Source organism: Bos mutus, chromosome 27 (assembly GCF_027580195.1).
Source record: "Bos mutus isolate GX-2022 chromosome 27, NWIPB_WYAK_1.1, whole genome shotgun sequence".
In the NCBI taxonomy this organism is placed as follows: domain Eukaryota; kingdom Metazoa; phylum Chordata; class Mammalia; order Artiodactyla; family Bovidae; genus Bos; species Bos mutus.
The window spans coordinates 30860490-30879042 of NC_091643.1; the positions used below are offsets into that span (position 1 = coordinate 30860490).

Here is an 18553-nt window from a genome sequence, read left to right on the forward strand (position 1 = left end):
TATGCTCCAGCAACTTGGACTCCAGAAGCTTTTCACAAGACATGTTATCATCAGCAGCACACTGAGTAAAGGGTTTTCATACAGCTAAATATGTCTTCCCTAGACTTTCATATTCAAGGAAACACCTTCAAAATCTGATGTGATAGATGGCTCTCGTGTTCCTTTTTTAAAAAGACTAAAGACTTTAAGAAGATTTTTAAAATTATACATAGGTAATGATTCCATTTCAGGCTCGAAATTCATAGATAGAATTGCTCCTGAATCAACTGCATACTTTTTTTTATCCTAATGATTCTGTTTTCATTCTTGCTTAGAAGATTTTTGACTCTGGAGGTGAACTTCAAGCAGGATACTAGCCAATTTGCAGCAGTGATGGGAATAACATTCTTTTTTAAAAACATCATACCTCTGTTTTAAATACGTAACACTTTAGTTAATGTACATTCTATTTTCAGATAAGGAATCTAAGGTTTTCTCTATTTACATTTATTTCTTCCCTTCTTCCACTTTGGTAGAAATATTTAATTTTTTAAAGGAATCTTTAGAGGTGATTTTAAAGCTTTAGTATTTCGATTTCTCTTTTAATTTTTCTAATTTAGAAATACTTAAATCTATTTTATTGTCCCAAGAGGTTTATAACATTTAACATGTCAAATGTGTAGGACAATGACAGATATAAGATTACTTGGCCTGACTGACGGGAACTGAGTGGGTTTCGTGTTCTAGGTCCTCAAAATGGTAATACGAAACTTACCAGCTCACAAAGAGGTAGAAGAAGAGGATGCTCAAAACATCCACCCTATTGGATAGATTCAAGGTTTATAAAATATTCTTCCATGTTGGTCCCCATCACTGATTTAAAGTCAATCTACCCAGTGGACATCCTCACCACCTGGCTTTCGTTCTCATCCAAAACCCACAGTGAGTCTGTCTGAACATTATCCCTTGGCAGCCATGCCTGACAGCGTATTTCATCCTGACCCTTTGTGGCCTTAAGCTTGCTTCTCTCATCAGAAAGCCAAGAGTTAGTTGTTTAAAAGGGAGTTTGTTCACCGACTACCAAAAAGACAACTGAACGCTTCCTGACTGCAGAGGGTAACTCCAGAGCATTCATAGAAGTAAATCAAGTTCTTTCATGATGCTTATGGTCAATCTGGGCATATCTAAGGAATACTCCAAATATCATCTTTAAGTGATAGAAAAACACTAGACTTACCTACTTACCTGCCTTACACCTCCTCTAAGAAAATCCATCAGTGTTTTTCCAGGACTACAACTGAGAGTCAGGTGGAGGAAGGAAAAAGGATAATAAACATGTAGAACCCCAGAGAGGTCATGACACGCTCCTTCGGTTGCATTCGTAATCACAATAGCAACTTTTTAGGGCATTTGACTCCCTCATCTTTAAAGCAGGTTGGGTTACATGCTGTACCTACTCAGTGACTCAGAAGAAGAAATAAGCAACCAGGAAAGATCTGTACACCCAAAAGCTAGACAAATGCGAGTTATTTCTGTTGTACGTCTGGCATCTCATGAAAAAAATCAGTCACTGTGGGGAGGCTTGGGAATCTATGTATTACTAGTGACTTTTTTTTTCCTATGGGAAAATGCATTTTGAGGTCCAAGGAATTCACTTTTAAACCACTTTTTGAGGTGGGAATTTAACTTGTCAAGTCTCTACTGTATGTCAGGTACCATCAACACACATCATTATAAGAGATGGCCTAAGGTGGGAGCTACACATGTTCTAAGATACCTCGGACTACCTTTGACCACGGCCAACATATTAATAGTGATAAACACAATGGGGCATTCCAGTGTCTCCAAAGGATATATCTCATTACTACTGCAACACTGAGTACAGTGTTTGACAGTCATATGGAAGGCTGTGGACATGACGATGAAACAATTCATGGAGATGGAGGGTGAGCGGTAACAACAGTCCTCACATTTAAAATGTCACACTTTTTTAAAGAGAGCTAATGGAGTGCAACCTATAAAAATCTATAAAACCTATAAAAACCGATAAAATCTCGGAATTTTACAGGCCGAAGAACTGAACCAGGGGCCCTGCTGTTCCGTGTCCCGCATGCACTCCCCTTGGGCCCGCACCTGGACAGCACCGGACATGTCAGACGTGCTGGGCGGCCTGGAGCCCTCTGATTCTTACATCGTGTTTATCAACAGGTTTTCAGCCTCAACTCTGGAATAGCAGGCTTTGCACAACAGGATTCTTCATTTGCAACATTCGGTCTCACGGCATACTTTAAATTTCTACCTTGTTTCCTTCTCTCAATGCACTTTGAAGTGAAAGTGTTAGTCGCTCAGTCTTGTCCAACTCTTTGCAACCCCACGGACCGTAGCCCGCCAGGCTCCTCTGTCCATGAGATTTCCCAGACGAGAATACTGGAGTGGGTTGCCATTTGCTTCTCCAGGGGATCTTCCTGACTAAAGAATTTTGGAAATGTGGCCGAACACGACTTCTGAGTCAGCACTGAAGACTTGACAGTGTGGAGATCCCCCTTTTTTTGGCAGGGGGAGTGGGGTGGTGGCACAGGTCGGACCTTTGTTGCTCAGTGAGCTCTTTCACTGAAAGATCTGAATAAATGGCCCCTGAAGATTCCTGTATCTTAACGGTGGAGCTGTGTCAGCATGATAATGCTATTTGGCAAAAAGACTCCTTACACTGGAGAGTAAAACTTCTTGTAACTCAAATATTCTCGTTCACAGACAATCCTCGTGCATCCGAAAGGTAACTCAGTAAATTTATCGAAGTAGAGGGAATATAGTTTAAAAATAAATATCAAAAATAAGTTTGCCACCCAGGTTCTAACCAAAGGATATGAAAACAAAAGGGGTGCGATCAGGAATTGTTCTATAGATTCTCTAACTGCATGACATTTATGGGTTATCTACATATTCCCGTAAAGAAAATTCTACCTAATAAGAGAGGGCAGATAGCTCCTGAGTGAAGACAGACTCCTCAGGATGACCTACCAGGACAGCACATTTGACCCTGAGTACATTATTAAAGCAACGCACATAAGCTTTGTTCAAGAAATGATCCCGTTCATCAATTCCATTATCTGTACTCCTAATTTAGAGATAATAAAATATATTCTGTGGAGAGACTGGTTCAACAATTACATGAACATTTCTGTTTACCTGCCCCCATACAAAAAACGTTCAATATTATGCAGTGGTCAGGTTTTGAGTGAGAACCCACTAACCTCTCAACATCCCCCTTACAACTATCTCTGGAGCACGGTGGTTTTCCCTCTGTGGAGGTCTAGGGGCCAAGAGTGCCCCGTGAAGAGCTGGAAACGGGTGTGCGGAAGCATCGAGCAGGGAGAACCCAGAGAATAAGAAACAGCAGAGCAGGAGGTCCAGGCCAATAACCCACACCTTCCATAAGCAACATAGCGAACATCTACCACCAAGGGCAGACTTTTAGTCACGCTTATCTGCTATCCCCTACTAGGAAATCAAGAGGAAAAATGAGAATAGAAGAGGGAAGCAGAGAGAAAAGAATATATTGAACAGTTGGTATATAAATTAAGATTTCATGTGGGATTAAAAAACATTCAGCAAAAATTATTTCTGAGCAAAGTCACGTAACAGGCCAGTAGTCTGCAGACTGAGTGCCATGGCCCCCTGAGGTTTTAAGGTCCCTGAGGGTGGGCAGAGGAGACCTGGAGCTCCTGGCTTCCATGTTAACCAGGGTGCCATGTCTGTGGTTTGTTTAGACATCAGACTTCCACATGTGTTAACTCGGAAAAGAAATGTTACTTGACAATAATAATAATGGTAATAAAGAACTAGCCCTTTAAGAAATAACCAAGGTCTAACAGGAGGCAAACAGATGAATGATTCCCTGTTCTTGTTTGGGGATGCTCTGTCTCCAAATTACCCAGAGACAGAGTCAAAGGATTACAACGCAACTAATTTTAATTCTTAATAATTAAAATAAATATAAGAAATATATATTCGTATCTTGGACTTGTTCAAATACAAACTGCTATAAAAAGTTGGGAATCACAACTAATGGGAGATGTCAATCTCTCAACAGTATTTCTGCATCTCAGAGTCACCAATCTGGAGTAGAATTCAGAAGGAGAGTCAGGTCCCAAGTCGCTCTTGGAAGAGAAGGAAGAATTAAGGAGAAAAAAAAAGGAAAGTGGCATAGACTCCCTTTTGCTTCCTAACCCCCTGAACCACTTCAGTGCCCTGGCTGTGGCCACTAGGCACTGCACACTCAGCTGTTAACCCTCTGCTGAATTACCAGCACCTACCAAAAGGAAGGCACCACGATCGGCATGCCTACAAAGTGCCGATTCTGCAGGAGGAGAAAAGAAAGTGCTGGCATGCACTTCGATCTAACGGAGCACAGGCCCCCAGTCTTTCTGGGACGGGACCAGTTCCACGTGCCTGCAGACTTTTGAGTGGTGAGAGGAAGGTGTATGAGAGCAAGGGGTGCAGGCTGCACAGAAAGTCAGGGTTGAGACGATAACAAGCTTCTAGATCTGCTGCAGAGGTTGTGAGATGAGCTATTATATTCTCACTAGATGGATTCCCCATCTTTGAGTCAATCAAGTTATTCCCAACCCCTACCTCCCACCGTCACACTGACTACTCATTTTACTCAAAAAAACTACTGTTTTTTGAAAGACTTAAAGAAAAAAAAAAAAAAAATGAACAACCCTTCCTTTATCAGCATGGTGGCAATATCAACATCGAAATACTGGGAAATGTTGGTCTTAGATTGGACGGGAAGGAGCCAACCCACCAGTCCAGATTGGTGATCTCTACAGCTGCAGAAACATTTGTTTCAATTCCTGAAAAAGAAGTCAGAAACAGGCTGTTAACAATACAACTCACACAACTCTTCACCCTCTTTCACAGAACTGAGACTGAAATTAGAAACTCTGAGTTAACCTGCATAAAGCCCCAGGCCCCGGTGGACGTTTGTGTGCACGCACAGACGCCGCTCCCTACCGTGGGGAGTTGAATCCACTGTCCACTGTGATGCTGCTGCTGTCCATGCTGTCTAGACGTGCCGAATGGGTGGCCCTCTGGTTGCTGCTGCTGTCGGCTTCCTTTGGGGCGAGCAGGGTGAGGTTCTTCTCAAATTTCCTCTGCAAGTCTCTTTCCTTCTCCCTCTCCAGGAGCCACTGCATGGTACCTACATCGTCTCTGTTTTTCTCCTCCTCTGCGTTCTTGTTGGCCCCTTCCTCAGACTCGTCGTCATCAGAGACGTTGTAATAGTCGAAAGAGGCCTCCTGGTTCCCCACTGACTCCTGCTGACGCTGGGAGGCCGGCAGGGCGGGGGTGGCCGAGGTCCCCAGGGACGGCTCTGGTTTCTCGCATCGGCCTGGCAGTGTGTCGGCAGGGGTCTTCGGGTGCGATTTGAGGAGGGACAGGGTTGATTTGTGATAGCTGTTTACAGACAAGGTGCTGTGAAGAGGTTTGAACAGTGTGTCTTTGCTGAATATCTCTTTCCTCTTGTCCAGGGTGCTGGGCTCGGCGCCGTGATGCTGGATGAGGCGTCCGTTGGCAAGGCCTTCAACTACCGCGCCTGGAGCGACTGGACCCCCGCCCGGCCCCTTTGGCGACTCCTCCTTGTGCCCTGCAGGCTCCCTGGAGGAATGAGGGGCCTGCCTGTCCGACAGAGGCAGCTTTTTCACCCCTTCCACCAGGGTCAGAGTGTCGTGGTCCTCTTTGTTCTTCCCCAGAGGAGACGGCGCCGTGAGCACCGTCTCACTGGAAGTGTTGCACTGGAAATAGTCATCTGCAGCCGTCTTTGCTGGACAAGAGTTGAGTTCACCAAAGGATGGCAAACTCTCTGGCGCTTTGCCTGGCTCCAAGAGGCTGCAAGCGCTGGGCGGTTCCTTGCTGCCACTGACTATTTCTGGAATACACACCTCTTTATAGCTTGCAGACGAAACGTGAGCCCTTTGATGACCGATAGTCTGTGTAGGCCTTAAAGTACTGTCGTCAATGTAGGATTGGCTGGGGGTCTGGTCATCTTGGCTACAGCCTTCGGCCAGGTCTTCAGGCGTCCCCAGAGAAGAAGCACCCAGAGGGCCTTTAGAGTTATCCATCGATCTGGACCTCTCCTTGGCCTTGTTGGATCTCTCATTCCTGGATCTTCGGTCCTGGGTATGGCTGTGGCTTCGGTGCACTTTCGAGTGTGAGCTTCCCCTGGAAGGCTCAGGAAAAGGCATTTCAGTCCTCCTTTTGGCCAGTTCCCCAGACACGTCCCATTCTGGGGTCATGGGGAAATGAGACTCAATCACGTTGGGGTTGCTATGCATGATGAAGTTATCCCCTTTGTGTTCGATGATGAAGCAGCCCTCCCGGGGGGCCCTGGTAAGAGGATCGCAAAAGTCATACTCCCTCTCGCCCGGGATATCCAGATGGGAACCATCGGATGGGTCTCCCTTGGATACTCGCGTCTTGCTGTGCGACCGAGACTTTCCGTGGGATTTGCGGTGAGTCCGGCTCTTTTTACTTCTTCCGCTGTGATGGGCGGAGGACCCGGCTTTACTCCGATGCGCTTTCTCTTCTTCAAGTTTCTTCATCAGTGCAGTGTGCCGCATGACGTTTTCCACGGTCAAGTCCGGGTTAATACGCCTGATGATCTCCATCTCCACCTCCCGAGGGATGGTGGTCGGCGTGTCCTCGTCTCGCAGGGGCCACTCTTCGGGAGGAAACTGGGCAGAGAAGTTGGCTAGCTGCTTGGTCTTGTCCTTCTTAAAGCTGAGCCGGAATAACTTGAGCCCGAATTTCTTGGACTGCTTTTCACCATCTTTCGGTTTGGAGAGGGTTTCCGTTTTGTACGAGAAGTTGACAGTACTTTTACTCTTTTCAGTGGCTGGCACCTGGCAGAGGGAAGGAGGGCAGTAAGGGTCTTTGCAGTCCTTGGCGGGCTTCCTCTGCAGGGTGGCCGCGTGCACGGCATGCACGTCTTCCCTGCAGCAGTGGCAGGAGTCGCAGTGGTTCCTGGGCAACGTTCTTTCCCTGACGCAGCCTGAGGCAGAGGGCGTGATGGTCCCCGGCTGGGGAGAGGTACACTGAGACCGATCAGGTATCCTCTCGTCCAGATGGTACCATTTACTGTTAGTTCTTATGAGGGAAGGAGTTATGAAATAAGTCTGTGGAGTGACGATGAAGTAGCCATCAGGAGTCGGGTAGATCTTCCTCTCCCGGACCAGCGTGTTCAGCGTGTGCCGGAGAATTTCTTGGCTTGGGGTGGGAACACCTGAAACCAAAGGACACACTCATGAGAATGGAAGGAGAGGGGTGTGGTTGATTCTGGAGTGTTTTGAGTCTGCTTATGGACTGAATGGTGCCCCCCCAAACTGATCCCCATGTTCAAGCCCTAATCCCCAGGGCGATCTACTAAGAGGTGGGAGTTTTGGGGAGGTGATTAGGTTCAGATGAGGTCATGAACTTGCAGCCTTCGTGATGTGCCTTTATGAGGAGAGGAAGAGACTAGAGCTCTCTCGCTCTGCAATGTGAGGGTATGGCTGTCTGCAAACCAGGAAGGACGCTCTCACCAGACACTGAATCTGCAGGTGCCTCGATCTTGGATTTTCCAGTCCCAGAATTGTGAGAAATAAATGTCTGTTGTTTCAGCCGCCCAGTCCATGGTATTCTGTTATAGCAGTCCACATGGACTAAGACAGAATCCTGTTAATTTTGCCCAGCTTCTAAGTATCATCATACAGCAACTAAGCAGGATTCAAAGGTGTTCATTAAGTTTAACGTGAATCCTGGTTTTCTCTGAAAACTCTTATAGAATTGTACTACCAACAGAACAGGAAAAGATAAACGCTGGGAAGAGAAAAATGGATGCTAGATGGAGTTAGGTGGCTACTGTTGTTACAAACCTTTACTGAACTGAATTGTTCAAGACAGAATTTTATTTTGGCTGCCCTGCATGGCATGACGGATTTTAGTTTGCCTACCAGAGATCAAACCTGAGACCCCCCTGCAATGGAAGTGCAGAGTCCTAACCACTGGACTGCCAGAGATGTCCCAAGGGCAGAATATCCTTAAATGAAGAAAAAACGTTTTCAGTATCTTGTAAGTTTACAGAAAAGACTTTCAATAAAAGCAACTAATGAGGTGGATGAAACTGGAGCCGGTTATACAGAGTGAAGTAAGCCAGAAAGAAAAACACCAATACAGTATACTAACACATATATATGGAATTTAGAAAGATGATAACGATAACCCTGTATGCGAGACAGCAAAAGAGACACAGATGTATAGAACAGTCTTTTGGACTCTGTGGGAGAGGGAGAGGGTGGGATGATTTGGGAGAATGGCATTGAAACATATATAATATCATATAAGAAATGAATCACCAGTCCAGGTTTGATGTAGGATACAGGATGCTTGGGGCTGGTGCACTGGGATGACTCAGAGGGATGGCATGGGGAGGGAGGTAAGAGGGGGGTTCAGGATGGGGAGCACGTGTACACCCGTGGCGGATTCATGTTGATGTATGGCAAAACCAATACAATATTGTAAAGTAAAAAAAAAAAAGCAACTAGGAAGTCATGGTTAAGAGAGCCATCCTGGTATTGAAAAGCAATCTAATATATATAGAGGCTACCACATACACTTGAAGCTGCTCCATACGCTCATTCCAAGATTAAGTTTATTTAATAAACTTAATTTTATAAATTATATAAAAGGGCAACTAGACTTGACCATTGTTTAGGATGTACTTTCCAATTTTGAAATCATCATCTTCAAATTTGAATGTGATGACAGCACTGGTGGTATTTAGGTGAGACCTTCCTCCCTCCTGTCATAAGCCAGCAAAAGGAAGGTGGCAGCAATATGAATTTTTCAAATTCATAGAGAGCTCTAATAAACACACCAGTGAAAGCTCAGAGGCTCTAAATCCATCTGATCACCGAGTCTCAAACTGCTGTATTCTCTACATAGATGTTCCAGAAGAAAATCACAGATACCCTTTTGTACAGTGACTGTTTTCAGAGTTTTGTGTGCACGTATAAGCGCTGTCTTAACACGCTTAAAGAGACGATTAAGAACATGCATTCTTCAGAGAGTATAAATTCTCCAGGCTGTAGCACATTTAATTTCTTTAACGTTCTCTCTTCCTCAGTGCCACAAATCAAGGGTGATCATACTTTGAAGACTGACCTGAATGATATCATTTGGAAATAGGTCAGGTGGAATCATCCTGGCAATATGCAACCATGTCTGACCCACAAAAATGGCAATTTCAGGGGAGACTGAACGCTCGGGCTCCTGTGTCAGACTGCAAGGATCCAAATTCCAGCTTCACCACTGGTGGCTGATGTTACTGGTTGAATTAAGTGTGAGTCCCCCTGCCCCCATATTCATATGTAAGTCCTCATCCCCAGTAGCCTAGAATGTTACCTTATTTGGACATGGGGTCTTTATAGAGATAACCAAGTTAAAGTGAGGTCATTAGAGTGAGCCCTGATGCACACTATGTCTGGTGTTCTTCTACAAAGGGGAAACGTGGACACAGAAATATCACAATGAGAAGAGGAACTGGTAGAAGGCAGATAACTACTAGCCCCAGGGAGAGGCTGGGACAGATTCTTCTCTCACAGCCCGCAGAAGACACCAACCAACCCTGCCAATATGTTGATCTTGGAATTGCAGCATCCAGAACTGTAAGATAATAGATGTCTGGACTTTGTTAAGACTGCTCTAGAGAACTACTGCAGCTGGTAGTTGAGGCAGTCTGAGCCTCGACTTAGTGCCATCAAAATGTAGACAATAATAATCTGTGCATGCTTAGTCGCTCAGTCATGTCCAGCTCTTTGCAACACCATGCACTGCAGCCCGCAAGGCTCCTCTGTCCATGGGATTCTCCAGGCAAGAATAGTGGAGTGGGTAGCCACTCCCTTCTCCAGGGGACCTTCCTGACCCAGGAATAGAACCCAGGTCTCCCGCCCTGCAGGCAGATTCTTTACAGTCTGAGCCACCAGGGAAGCAGGACAGCAATAGTACCTATCTTCAGAGGGATGCTGTGAGTTTAAATGAGTTTAATGTATGTAGAATAGTACCTTACATAGGGAGTGCTCACAAATAATAGCTATCAGTAGTCTCAACTTTGGGTCAGGACCCACGGAAACCCCGATTACCATCAAAGAACATTGTGTAACCGCCTAGAATAACTGGGTAAGCTGAGAGGTTTAGGCTCCCCCAGTCCTTCCAAAACTATGAAAGTAAAATACAAAAACACTAGAAATGGCCTGCAGTTCTCAAGGAGAGAGAGTCCATGTATGATGGAATCTACATATTCAGAGATGTAACAGATGCAAGTTCCAGCTCTGGGTCAGGAGGACCCCCTGGAGAAGTGAATGGCTACGCATTCCAGAACTCTTGCCTGGAGAATCCCATGGACAGAGGAGCCTGGCGGGCTCCAGTTTATGGGGTGGCAAAGAGTTGGAGATGACTGAAGCGACTTAGTACACATGCATGCTTCAGAAGGCACCCTTCATGACCAAGGTAGAAAAGGTTAACAGTACTTCTGAATGATGTATTGTTTAACATAATTATTTAATTTTTGAGCAGCAAGGTTTCCTTTTTGTTTAAGGCTCTCCTCTTGAGAAATGTATGTTGATTTGTATGCAAATGTATGTTGGTTATTAAGGCTGATATAATATCAAAAAAATTTTAAAACATTGTATGATACTTTCTGTTCAAAACAAGAATGAGTTTGAACTGAATTGGGTTGTAACCCAAGCCATATATTTGCAATTTGTGAGAGCCAATATACAACAGAAAATGCTTGCACAGAAGAGGAACAACGTAGCTTCTCTACCCTGTGAGTAGCCCTACGAACTATTCTAGTTCTGCTGAACAACTTCAGGGGGCAGCAGCCACACAGAATCCAACTCTCAGAATAAGACATTATTCACATTAGAGTCTCACGAACGACGACCACTAGAGCTGCGAACCACAGCACCAGATGACAAACTCATATTTGAAACTGACTCTGTCCTACATGGTAGCGTACTTTTGACCAACATTGGTAACGGAAGTTTTTCAAAAAATGGTAAGCCTCATTTAGAAGAATTCATGATTGACAAGTTACTACGCTATTACAATAAAGGAAAGCTGAAGGGTCATTCATTAAAAACAGCTATTATAACAAAAATAGCTATAGCTATTATAGCTATAAGACAAAAATTTCATTGTACTATAGAATCTGCTGATTGGAGGCCTTCCAAGTGCTGATCTTAGAAAACTCAGGGAACTACACGGAATCATGACTGCAATGTAATCATGTCTACTCACCAGGAAGAACATGCTTCCTGGTTGTTCACAAATGAAGGAATAAGAGTTTCCAGAGAGAATTTACAGCTAAAGTTTTGACGGGGATTTTCAAGCACATCAATCAAATAATGTTTAATTGGAAAAAACCAAGTAGAAACATTCTCTGTCCAATCCGTTTTCCATACCCTTAACTGGGAGTTTTCAAAGCTTTAGCTGAAAGTCACTGATGTCTATGATTTTTATTTTACTATTAAGCCTGAGTATAATGACAGATATTTCCAATTATCTATGAAGTTCAGGGTTCCACTAGAAATCTGTAGGGCTCACTTGTAAAGGGATGGCTGTGATGGAGACTGTCAAGGTTTGCATATTCCATCACGTCCAGATTCCATTCCCAAAGTTCATCATGAGTTCAGATTCTGTTGGTGTAAAGAGCAAAGGTGAGCTCTATATTAATATAGGGCTGGAATCTGACCTTTCTCCTTATCCATATCTTTCCATCTCCCAAAGCAAAAATAGCTATTTAAATATACTGCATGCCGATGGGAGGTTATTTAGACACATATTGCTTTAATCTTGCAAGTCTGACAACTGTTGGAACAGAGCACACGTGCTCATGTTCTGTATGGTAAGAACTTTAGACTGAAAACTTAATGGGTTTCTTCAGATGATTTCTTTGTGTTCATGAAGGACGCTGACCGAGGGAGAATTCAGTAGGAAGCGATTTAAGGGGATGAATTGGAGACAGAATACAGCATAGATCACGCCAACAGTCTCCAGCAAACTCCGAAGCCAATGTCAAGTCCATAAGCAGTCACTTTCCTCCCAGGAAGATCCGTGTGTAACAACTTAACATGTACTGGTCCAATTTAACTGATCATTCTGGAGGGATGAGGACCTATTTACTTATTCTTAATTAAAGTTTGGTTGATTTACAATGTTGCATTAATTCTATGGCAAAGTGATTCAGTTATACATACATATATATATATATTCTTTTTATATTCACTCCCATTATGGTTTATCACAGGAGACCAAATACAGTTTCTGGTGCTATGTAGTATGACTTTGTTGCTTACCCACTCGACATATAATAGTATGCAGACCTATTTAGAAAGCTGAAAAGCAACAATTGTTCTTTTCAGATCTTTTAAAAAATACCTATATTTCTGTAATGCGAACTGGTATATAAAAGTTGTTTTAAAAAATTCAAGCAATACAGAAGCATGATAAAAGGGCTTAAGTATCAGCCTACAGATATTTTCACTAGAAAACTCTTACTAAAAACTCTTTAGAATGTGAATGTCCAAAACAGGAATAGAGGTCAAAATCTAGACTATTTTTTCGACTTATAACATATGCATTAAAAATAAAAGTTTGACTATTTTAATAATATTCAGCTAGACTTCAAAACTTTATTCTCAAATAGTAAACTATGAAAAAGTAAACAGTCTAAGCTTTAAAAAACAAAAATATAAATATGACAGCTAAATCCTTCCAAAGTTGTAGAACTGTCATTGAAATGCATTTTTCAAATAGAATTTGAAGAGTATTAAGCTTTCTAAATTGTTCTGTTCTGAAGTAGCTTGCTGCTGCTGCTGCTGCTGCTAAGTCGCTTCAGTCGTGTCCGACTCTGTGCGACCCCACAGACGGCAGCCCACCAGGCTCCCCCGTCCCTGGCAAGAACACTGGAGTGGGTTGCCATTTCCTTCTCCAATGCATGAAAGTGAAAAGTGAAAGTGAAGTCGCTCAGTCGTGTCCGACTCCTAGTGACCCCATGGACTGCAGCCCACCAGGCTCCTCCATCCATGGGATTTGCCAGGCAAGAGTACTGGAGTGGGGTGCCATCGCTTTCTCCCTGAAGTAGCTTGCTGCTGCTGCTGCTGCTAAGTTGCTTCAGTCATGTCCGACTCTGTTCGACCCCATAGATGGCAGCCCACCAGGCTCCCCCATCCCTGGGATTCTCCAGGCAAGAACACTGGAGTGGGTTGCCATTTCCTTCTCCAATGCATGAAAGTGAAAAGTGAAAGTGAAGTCACTCAGTCGTGTCCGACTCTCAGCGACCCCATGGACTGCAGCCTACCAGGCTCCTCCGTCCATGGGATTTTCCAGGCAAGAGTACTGGAGTGGGGTGCCATTAAATGACACCAAAAGAAAAGCAGAAAATCAAAGGAAGAAAAGAAAAAAGAAGGGAGATAAGAAAGGAAGAAAAGAAAGAAAGCAGGCAGGAAACAAAACCTGCCATGAATCAAGATGCTCACGTACTTTAGGAAGGTTGAGCTGTAAAGGTTAAATGGAATTGTGGTAGTTTTCACAGACTTCTTTGTGGATTCTGATTTAGTTTCTTGCCCTCAATGCCAATGAGAAATTATTACAGTTGAAGGTGGCAAATTATTTTTGAGGTAACACTAATGCCTTGATTTTTAATTGCGGAGCTAAGAAAAGTCACTGGTTGGTTTTGGCAAAGACTTTTTTTTTTTCCTATTGAATTTAATCATGGGATGAAGTGTCCATATAAAGTCCCAGGGTGGCCAGAGTGCACATCCATTTGGAAAGTATATCACCCTTTTCCCATTACCTGGGAAACAGGTGGTCAGGTGCTCCATCAGTGCTTCTTGGGTGACAGGTTTTCTTGCCGAGTTCATTGCGGAGATGGCCAAGCAAAGGATTTCCCCAAGTGGGATAAACTGAGATTGACTGATGGGAGACATACTGATTGGTGATACATCACCTGCAGAAAGACAATTACCAAGTAAGCAGTTCGTTAAGACCCAGCCACTTGTCACAAACACACACACACACCCTCCAAAACACACACACACACACACACCCCTCCCATGACTCACCTATTCCCTGTGCTGCAAATACAATCAACCCTCAACCCTGAAATGTGTTACTGCCACAGCCACGTGCACTCAGGTGGAAAGACTTGCACAGAACAGCAGAAGCTTCAGCTGCCTCCACAAAGAAAACTTGCCTTTAAAACCTGAGCTCTCGTTGGAATAGACTTACTACTGAAAGGCGTGCAACTGTGAAGCTTTTTCCCAATGATCTCTGTTTTTTTTTAACTTGGAGCTGATTTGTTTAATAACTGTCATGCACATCTCGACAAGTGCACTTGTGGTACCTTGAAGATTCATTCATTCAAACGCTGGGTGCCCTCTGCACATCAGCATCTTCTGGGGGCTTGAGAAGCACCTTGGAGAGTGAATAAGCTCCCTCCCACCAACATCTCTGCCCTCAAGGAGTTTCTATGTACGTGGAGGAGACAGACAGACGAAAAGTTCCCTATGCAGAAGGCTGAACAATAATCTGGGGCAGAGGGGGAGGGTGACGAACACACCTGGAGGTGAGGATGGGACTGAGACGCAGGAAGTGAGAGAAGGTTTTTCCGAGGTCGTGTAACCTGAATCTGGGGCTGAAGTGGGAGTGTGCCAGCAGCCTGCGAGGTGCTGGGCTATTTTCTGGGGAGCCGCAGAGAAGGGGGACAACTATGAGCAAAGAACTGAGTGCCCAAGGGCTTCATCCTATGAGGGAATTCAAGGAGTGAGAGAGTCAGATGTGAATTTCAGGAAGAGACGCCGGTGGCCACGTGGAGGATGGGCCTACCATCCAGCAGGACCTGTGGCCTCCCGCACACATGGATCTGAAAGAGCAGGCGGAGGGGCCCCACATGGCTCTCGGGGAGGTGGCAACATTCGGCGCATGTAACTGTCTCCCTTGCTGCAATCTTGTATCACAGTGTGATTTTCAAGTCGTGTTCTGAGAAAGGATCTCCAGCGTTCCCCAGAGAGGCTTCTGCGGGCAGGCAGGGGAGCCCCCCGCAGAGGGAGAGGTGGAGGGCAGGGAAATCCCTCCTGACATCTGGGGCCCACCTGTTCCTACCTGGGGTTCTGTAAGGTCTCGCTTGAGAAAGGCCGTTCAGAAAGGGGGTGAGGCTCTCAGCAGAGTATCTGTGAGCTTTGAAGCTTCTTTTTCATATGGATTTACATAATCTCTCCTCCTCTGCTTCCAAGTAGGATTTCACCCTTGTTATAAATCACCCTGACGTGCCAAAACTGGATCCAGGCCAACCTGTGACACTGAGCAACCCCCCTCCACTGCCCGGCAGTGTCTGGGTGCTCTGGGGTGGACCACCTCCTGTGTCCAGACATGACTTCTAGCTTGATTGGGGCAGGGAGGAGTCTCGAGGGCCTTTGGGAAAGAACGTGAACCTTGCTTTAATGGACCAGATGGTTTGATGGATAAAACCAGGTAACAGCGCCTGGGATGAAAACCACGAGGTGAGAGGGTAAGTCTAAGAGGTGCACCAGATGGAGCAGTGGGACCCCAGGTCAAAGGCCCCCGACCTTGTCCCCAAGCCCAGCTCGGTCCAGTATTCCCATCTCCCCGGCATCCCTCGGGGCTCCAATCAGCTCTGCTGTGGCTCCATTCTCTGTAAGATGGGTCTGAGAAGAAGGAGACATTTCCCCTACAACCAGAGGAGGAGTGCCCAGGTCCAGAACAGCAGATGGCCAGTAGAGATAAAAACCAGCAGAAACCAGGAACTGAACCCACGAACTGCCAGGGCCTGTGGCATGTAAGTCTCGCAGATGGACAGACAGACCTTGGAAAGAGTCTTGCAAATATCTGGCGGAGTAGCAGTGGGTGGAAGATGGAAGACAGAATTTCGGGCTGTTCTCAGAATCTGAGTTTCACTCACTGGCTAGTGAAGCTCAGTTCATATCAATGACTCAAAAATGACAGAATCATGTGGGCTGGGACCATCTCCACCCTTCATTCAAACACAACCTTATTCCAAAGGCTTCTGTGTGAAAGATGAATGACTGGTGGTGCTGAGATGCAGTGGAGTTGGGGGGTGGGGGGCGTTTGGAGCGACTGATGTTCAAACCCCCCTCCCCACGGTGGCCCCATAGCTCAGTCATAGATACTCTAATGATCTCTCCTGTGCATTCCTCTCTCTCCTTCCACCTTCCACAGAAGAGGATGAGGGCAGGGAGGCAGGTTTCTTGATGATTTGCTAGGCTGGCCACATGGGGTGATTTTATAAGTCAGATGAAAACGACAATGGGGTTAGCTGACAAAGGGTGGGGAGATCAAAGCGCCTTCCAAGTGTATCGGTATATCGCTTGGGACGCTAACCCCTTCCAGAATTTGCCTATCATAATTATCATAGTCTCAGAAGACGAAAGATCCAAAAATACTACATATTTTCTTTTAAATGCGGGTCTGTCTATTTTCTGATTTTGTATAGGGGAAAGGGAACTTGAGCTTTCCGTAAAAATGGAGTGACCACTAGCAAAACCAACTGGTTTAGGTCATGCTAGTCCTTATGCTTTTAGTAGAAATTATTTAGTTTAACTAACGAAGGTCAAACGTTTAGCAGTCTTCTCAGTTAATTTCTTTGCTGCCAACTGTAAGAGGCAAGGAAGCCTCAAGTGCCTCTGAAATGCATTTATATTGAAAAAGCTCAGTTTCACTATAAGGCTGAATATGTGGAACGACTTTAAACTCAGGTTAGAGAACCAAATGAAATGTGGATGCTCTGAATAACTCCTCCACATCGTCTTTGTTTTTATACTGCACTAAGTACTTGGATGCAATCTCAAAAAAGACAGAATGATCTCTATTCGTTTCCAAGGCAAACCATTCAATATCACAGTAATCCAAGCCTATGCCCCTAATCAGTAATGCTGAAGAAGCTGAAGTTGAATGGTTCTATGAAGACCTACAAGACCTTTTACAACTAACATCCAAAAAAAGAATGTCCTTTTCATTATAGGAGACTGGAATGCAAAAGTAGGAAACCAAGAAACACCTGGGGTAACAGGCAAATTTGGCCTTGGAACACGGAATGAAGCAGGGCAAAGGCTAATAGAGTTTTGCCAAGAGAACACACTGGTCATAGCGAACACCCTCTTCCAACAACACAAGAGAAGACTCTATACACGGACATCACCAGATGGTCAACACTGAAATCAGATTGATTATATTATTTGCAGCCAAAGATGGAGAAGCTCTATACAGTCAGCAAAAACAAGACCAGGAGCTGACTGTGGCTCAGACCATGAACTCCTTATTGCCAAATTCAGACTTAAATTGAAGAAGGGAAAACCACTAGACCATTCAGGTATGACCTAACTCAAATCCCTTATGATTATACAGTGGAAGTGAGAAATAGATTTAAGGGACTAGATATGACAGATACAGTGCCTAATGAATTATGGACGGAGGTTCGTGACATTGTACAGGAGACAGGGATCAAGACCATCCCCAGGGAAAAGAAATGCAAAAAAGCAAAATGGCTGTCTGGGGAGGCCTTACAAATAGCTGTGAAAAGAAGAGAAGCAAAAAGCAAAGGTGAAAAGGAAAGATATAAGCATCGAATGCAGAGTTTCAAAGAATAGCAAGGAGAGATAAGAAAGCGTTCCTCAGCGATCAATGCAAAGAAATAGAGGAAAACAACAGAATGGGAAAGACTAGAGAGCTCTTCAAGAAAACTAGAGATACCAAGGGAACATTTCATACAAAGATGGGCTCGATAAAGGACAGAAATGGTATGGACCTAACAGAAGCAGAAGATATTAAGAAGAGGTGGCAAGAATACACAGAAGAACTGTACAAAAAAGATCTTCATGACCAAGATAATCATGATGGTGTGATCACTCACCTAGAGCCAGACATCCTGGAATGTGAAGTCAAGTGGGCCTTAGGAAGCATCACTATATACAAAGCTAGTGGAGGTGATGGAATTCCAGTGGAGCTATTTCAAATCCTAAAAGATGATGCTGTGAAAGTGCTGCACTCAATATGCCAGCAAATTTGGAAAACTCAGCAGTGGCCACAGGACCGGAAAAGGTCAGTTTTCATTCCAATCCCAAAGAAAGGCAATGCCAAAGAATGCTCAACCTACCGCACAATTGCACTCATCTCACACGCTAGTAAAGTAATGCTCAAAATTCTCCAAGCCAGGCTTCAGCAATATGTGAACCGTGAACTTCCAGATGTTCAAGCTGGTTTGAGAAAAGGCAGAGGAATCAGAGATCAAATTGCCAACATCCGCTGGATCATGGAAAAAGCAAGAGAGTTCCAGAAAAGCATCTATTTCTGCTTTATTGACTATGCCAAAGCCTTTGACTGTGTGGATCACAATAAACTGTGGAAAATTCTGAAAGACATAGGAATACCAGACCACCTGACCTGCCTCTTGAGAAACCTATATGCAGGTCAGAAAGCAACAGTTAGAACTGGACATGGG

General features: G+C 44.6%; 1 protein-coding gene across 7 annotated transcripts in view; it reads right to left on the bottom strand.

The window, feature by feature from the left end:
- The window catches only part of STOX2 (storkhead box 2), a 197572-nt gene that overhangs the window by 6866 nt on the left and 172153 nt on the right, over nt 1-18553 (bottom strand). For 4 of the 7 annotated variants that reach the window (XM_070364374.1, XM_005903154.3, XM_070364378.1 and 1 more), the window contains 2 exons: nt 13874-14026; nt 4996-7261 (listed from right to left, as the gene is read on the bottom strand). In XM_070364374.1, coding sequence (XP_070220475.1) covers nt 4996-7261; nt 13874-14026 — 2419 coding nt within the window. Of the gene's footprint in view, nt 1-4786; nt 4836-4991; nt 7262-13873; nt 14027-18553 lie in introns of those variants that run through there. The other 3 variants (XM_070364375.1, XM_070364376.1, XM_070364379.1) reach the window with 3 other exon arrangements.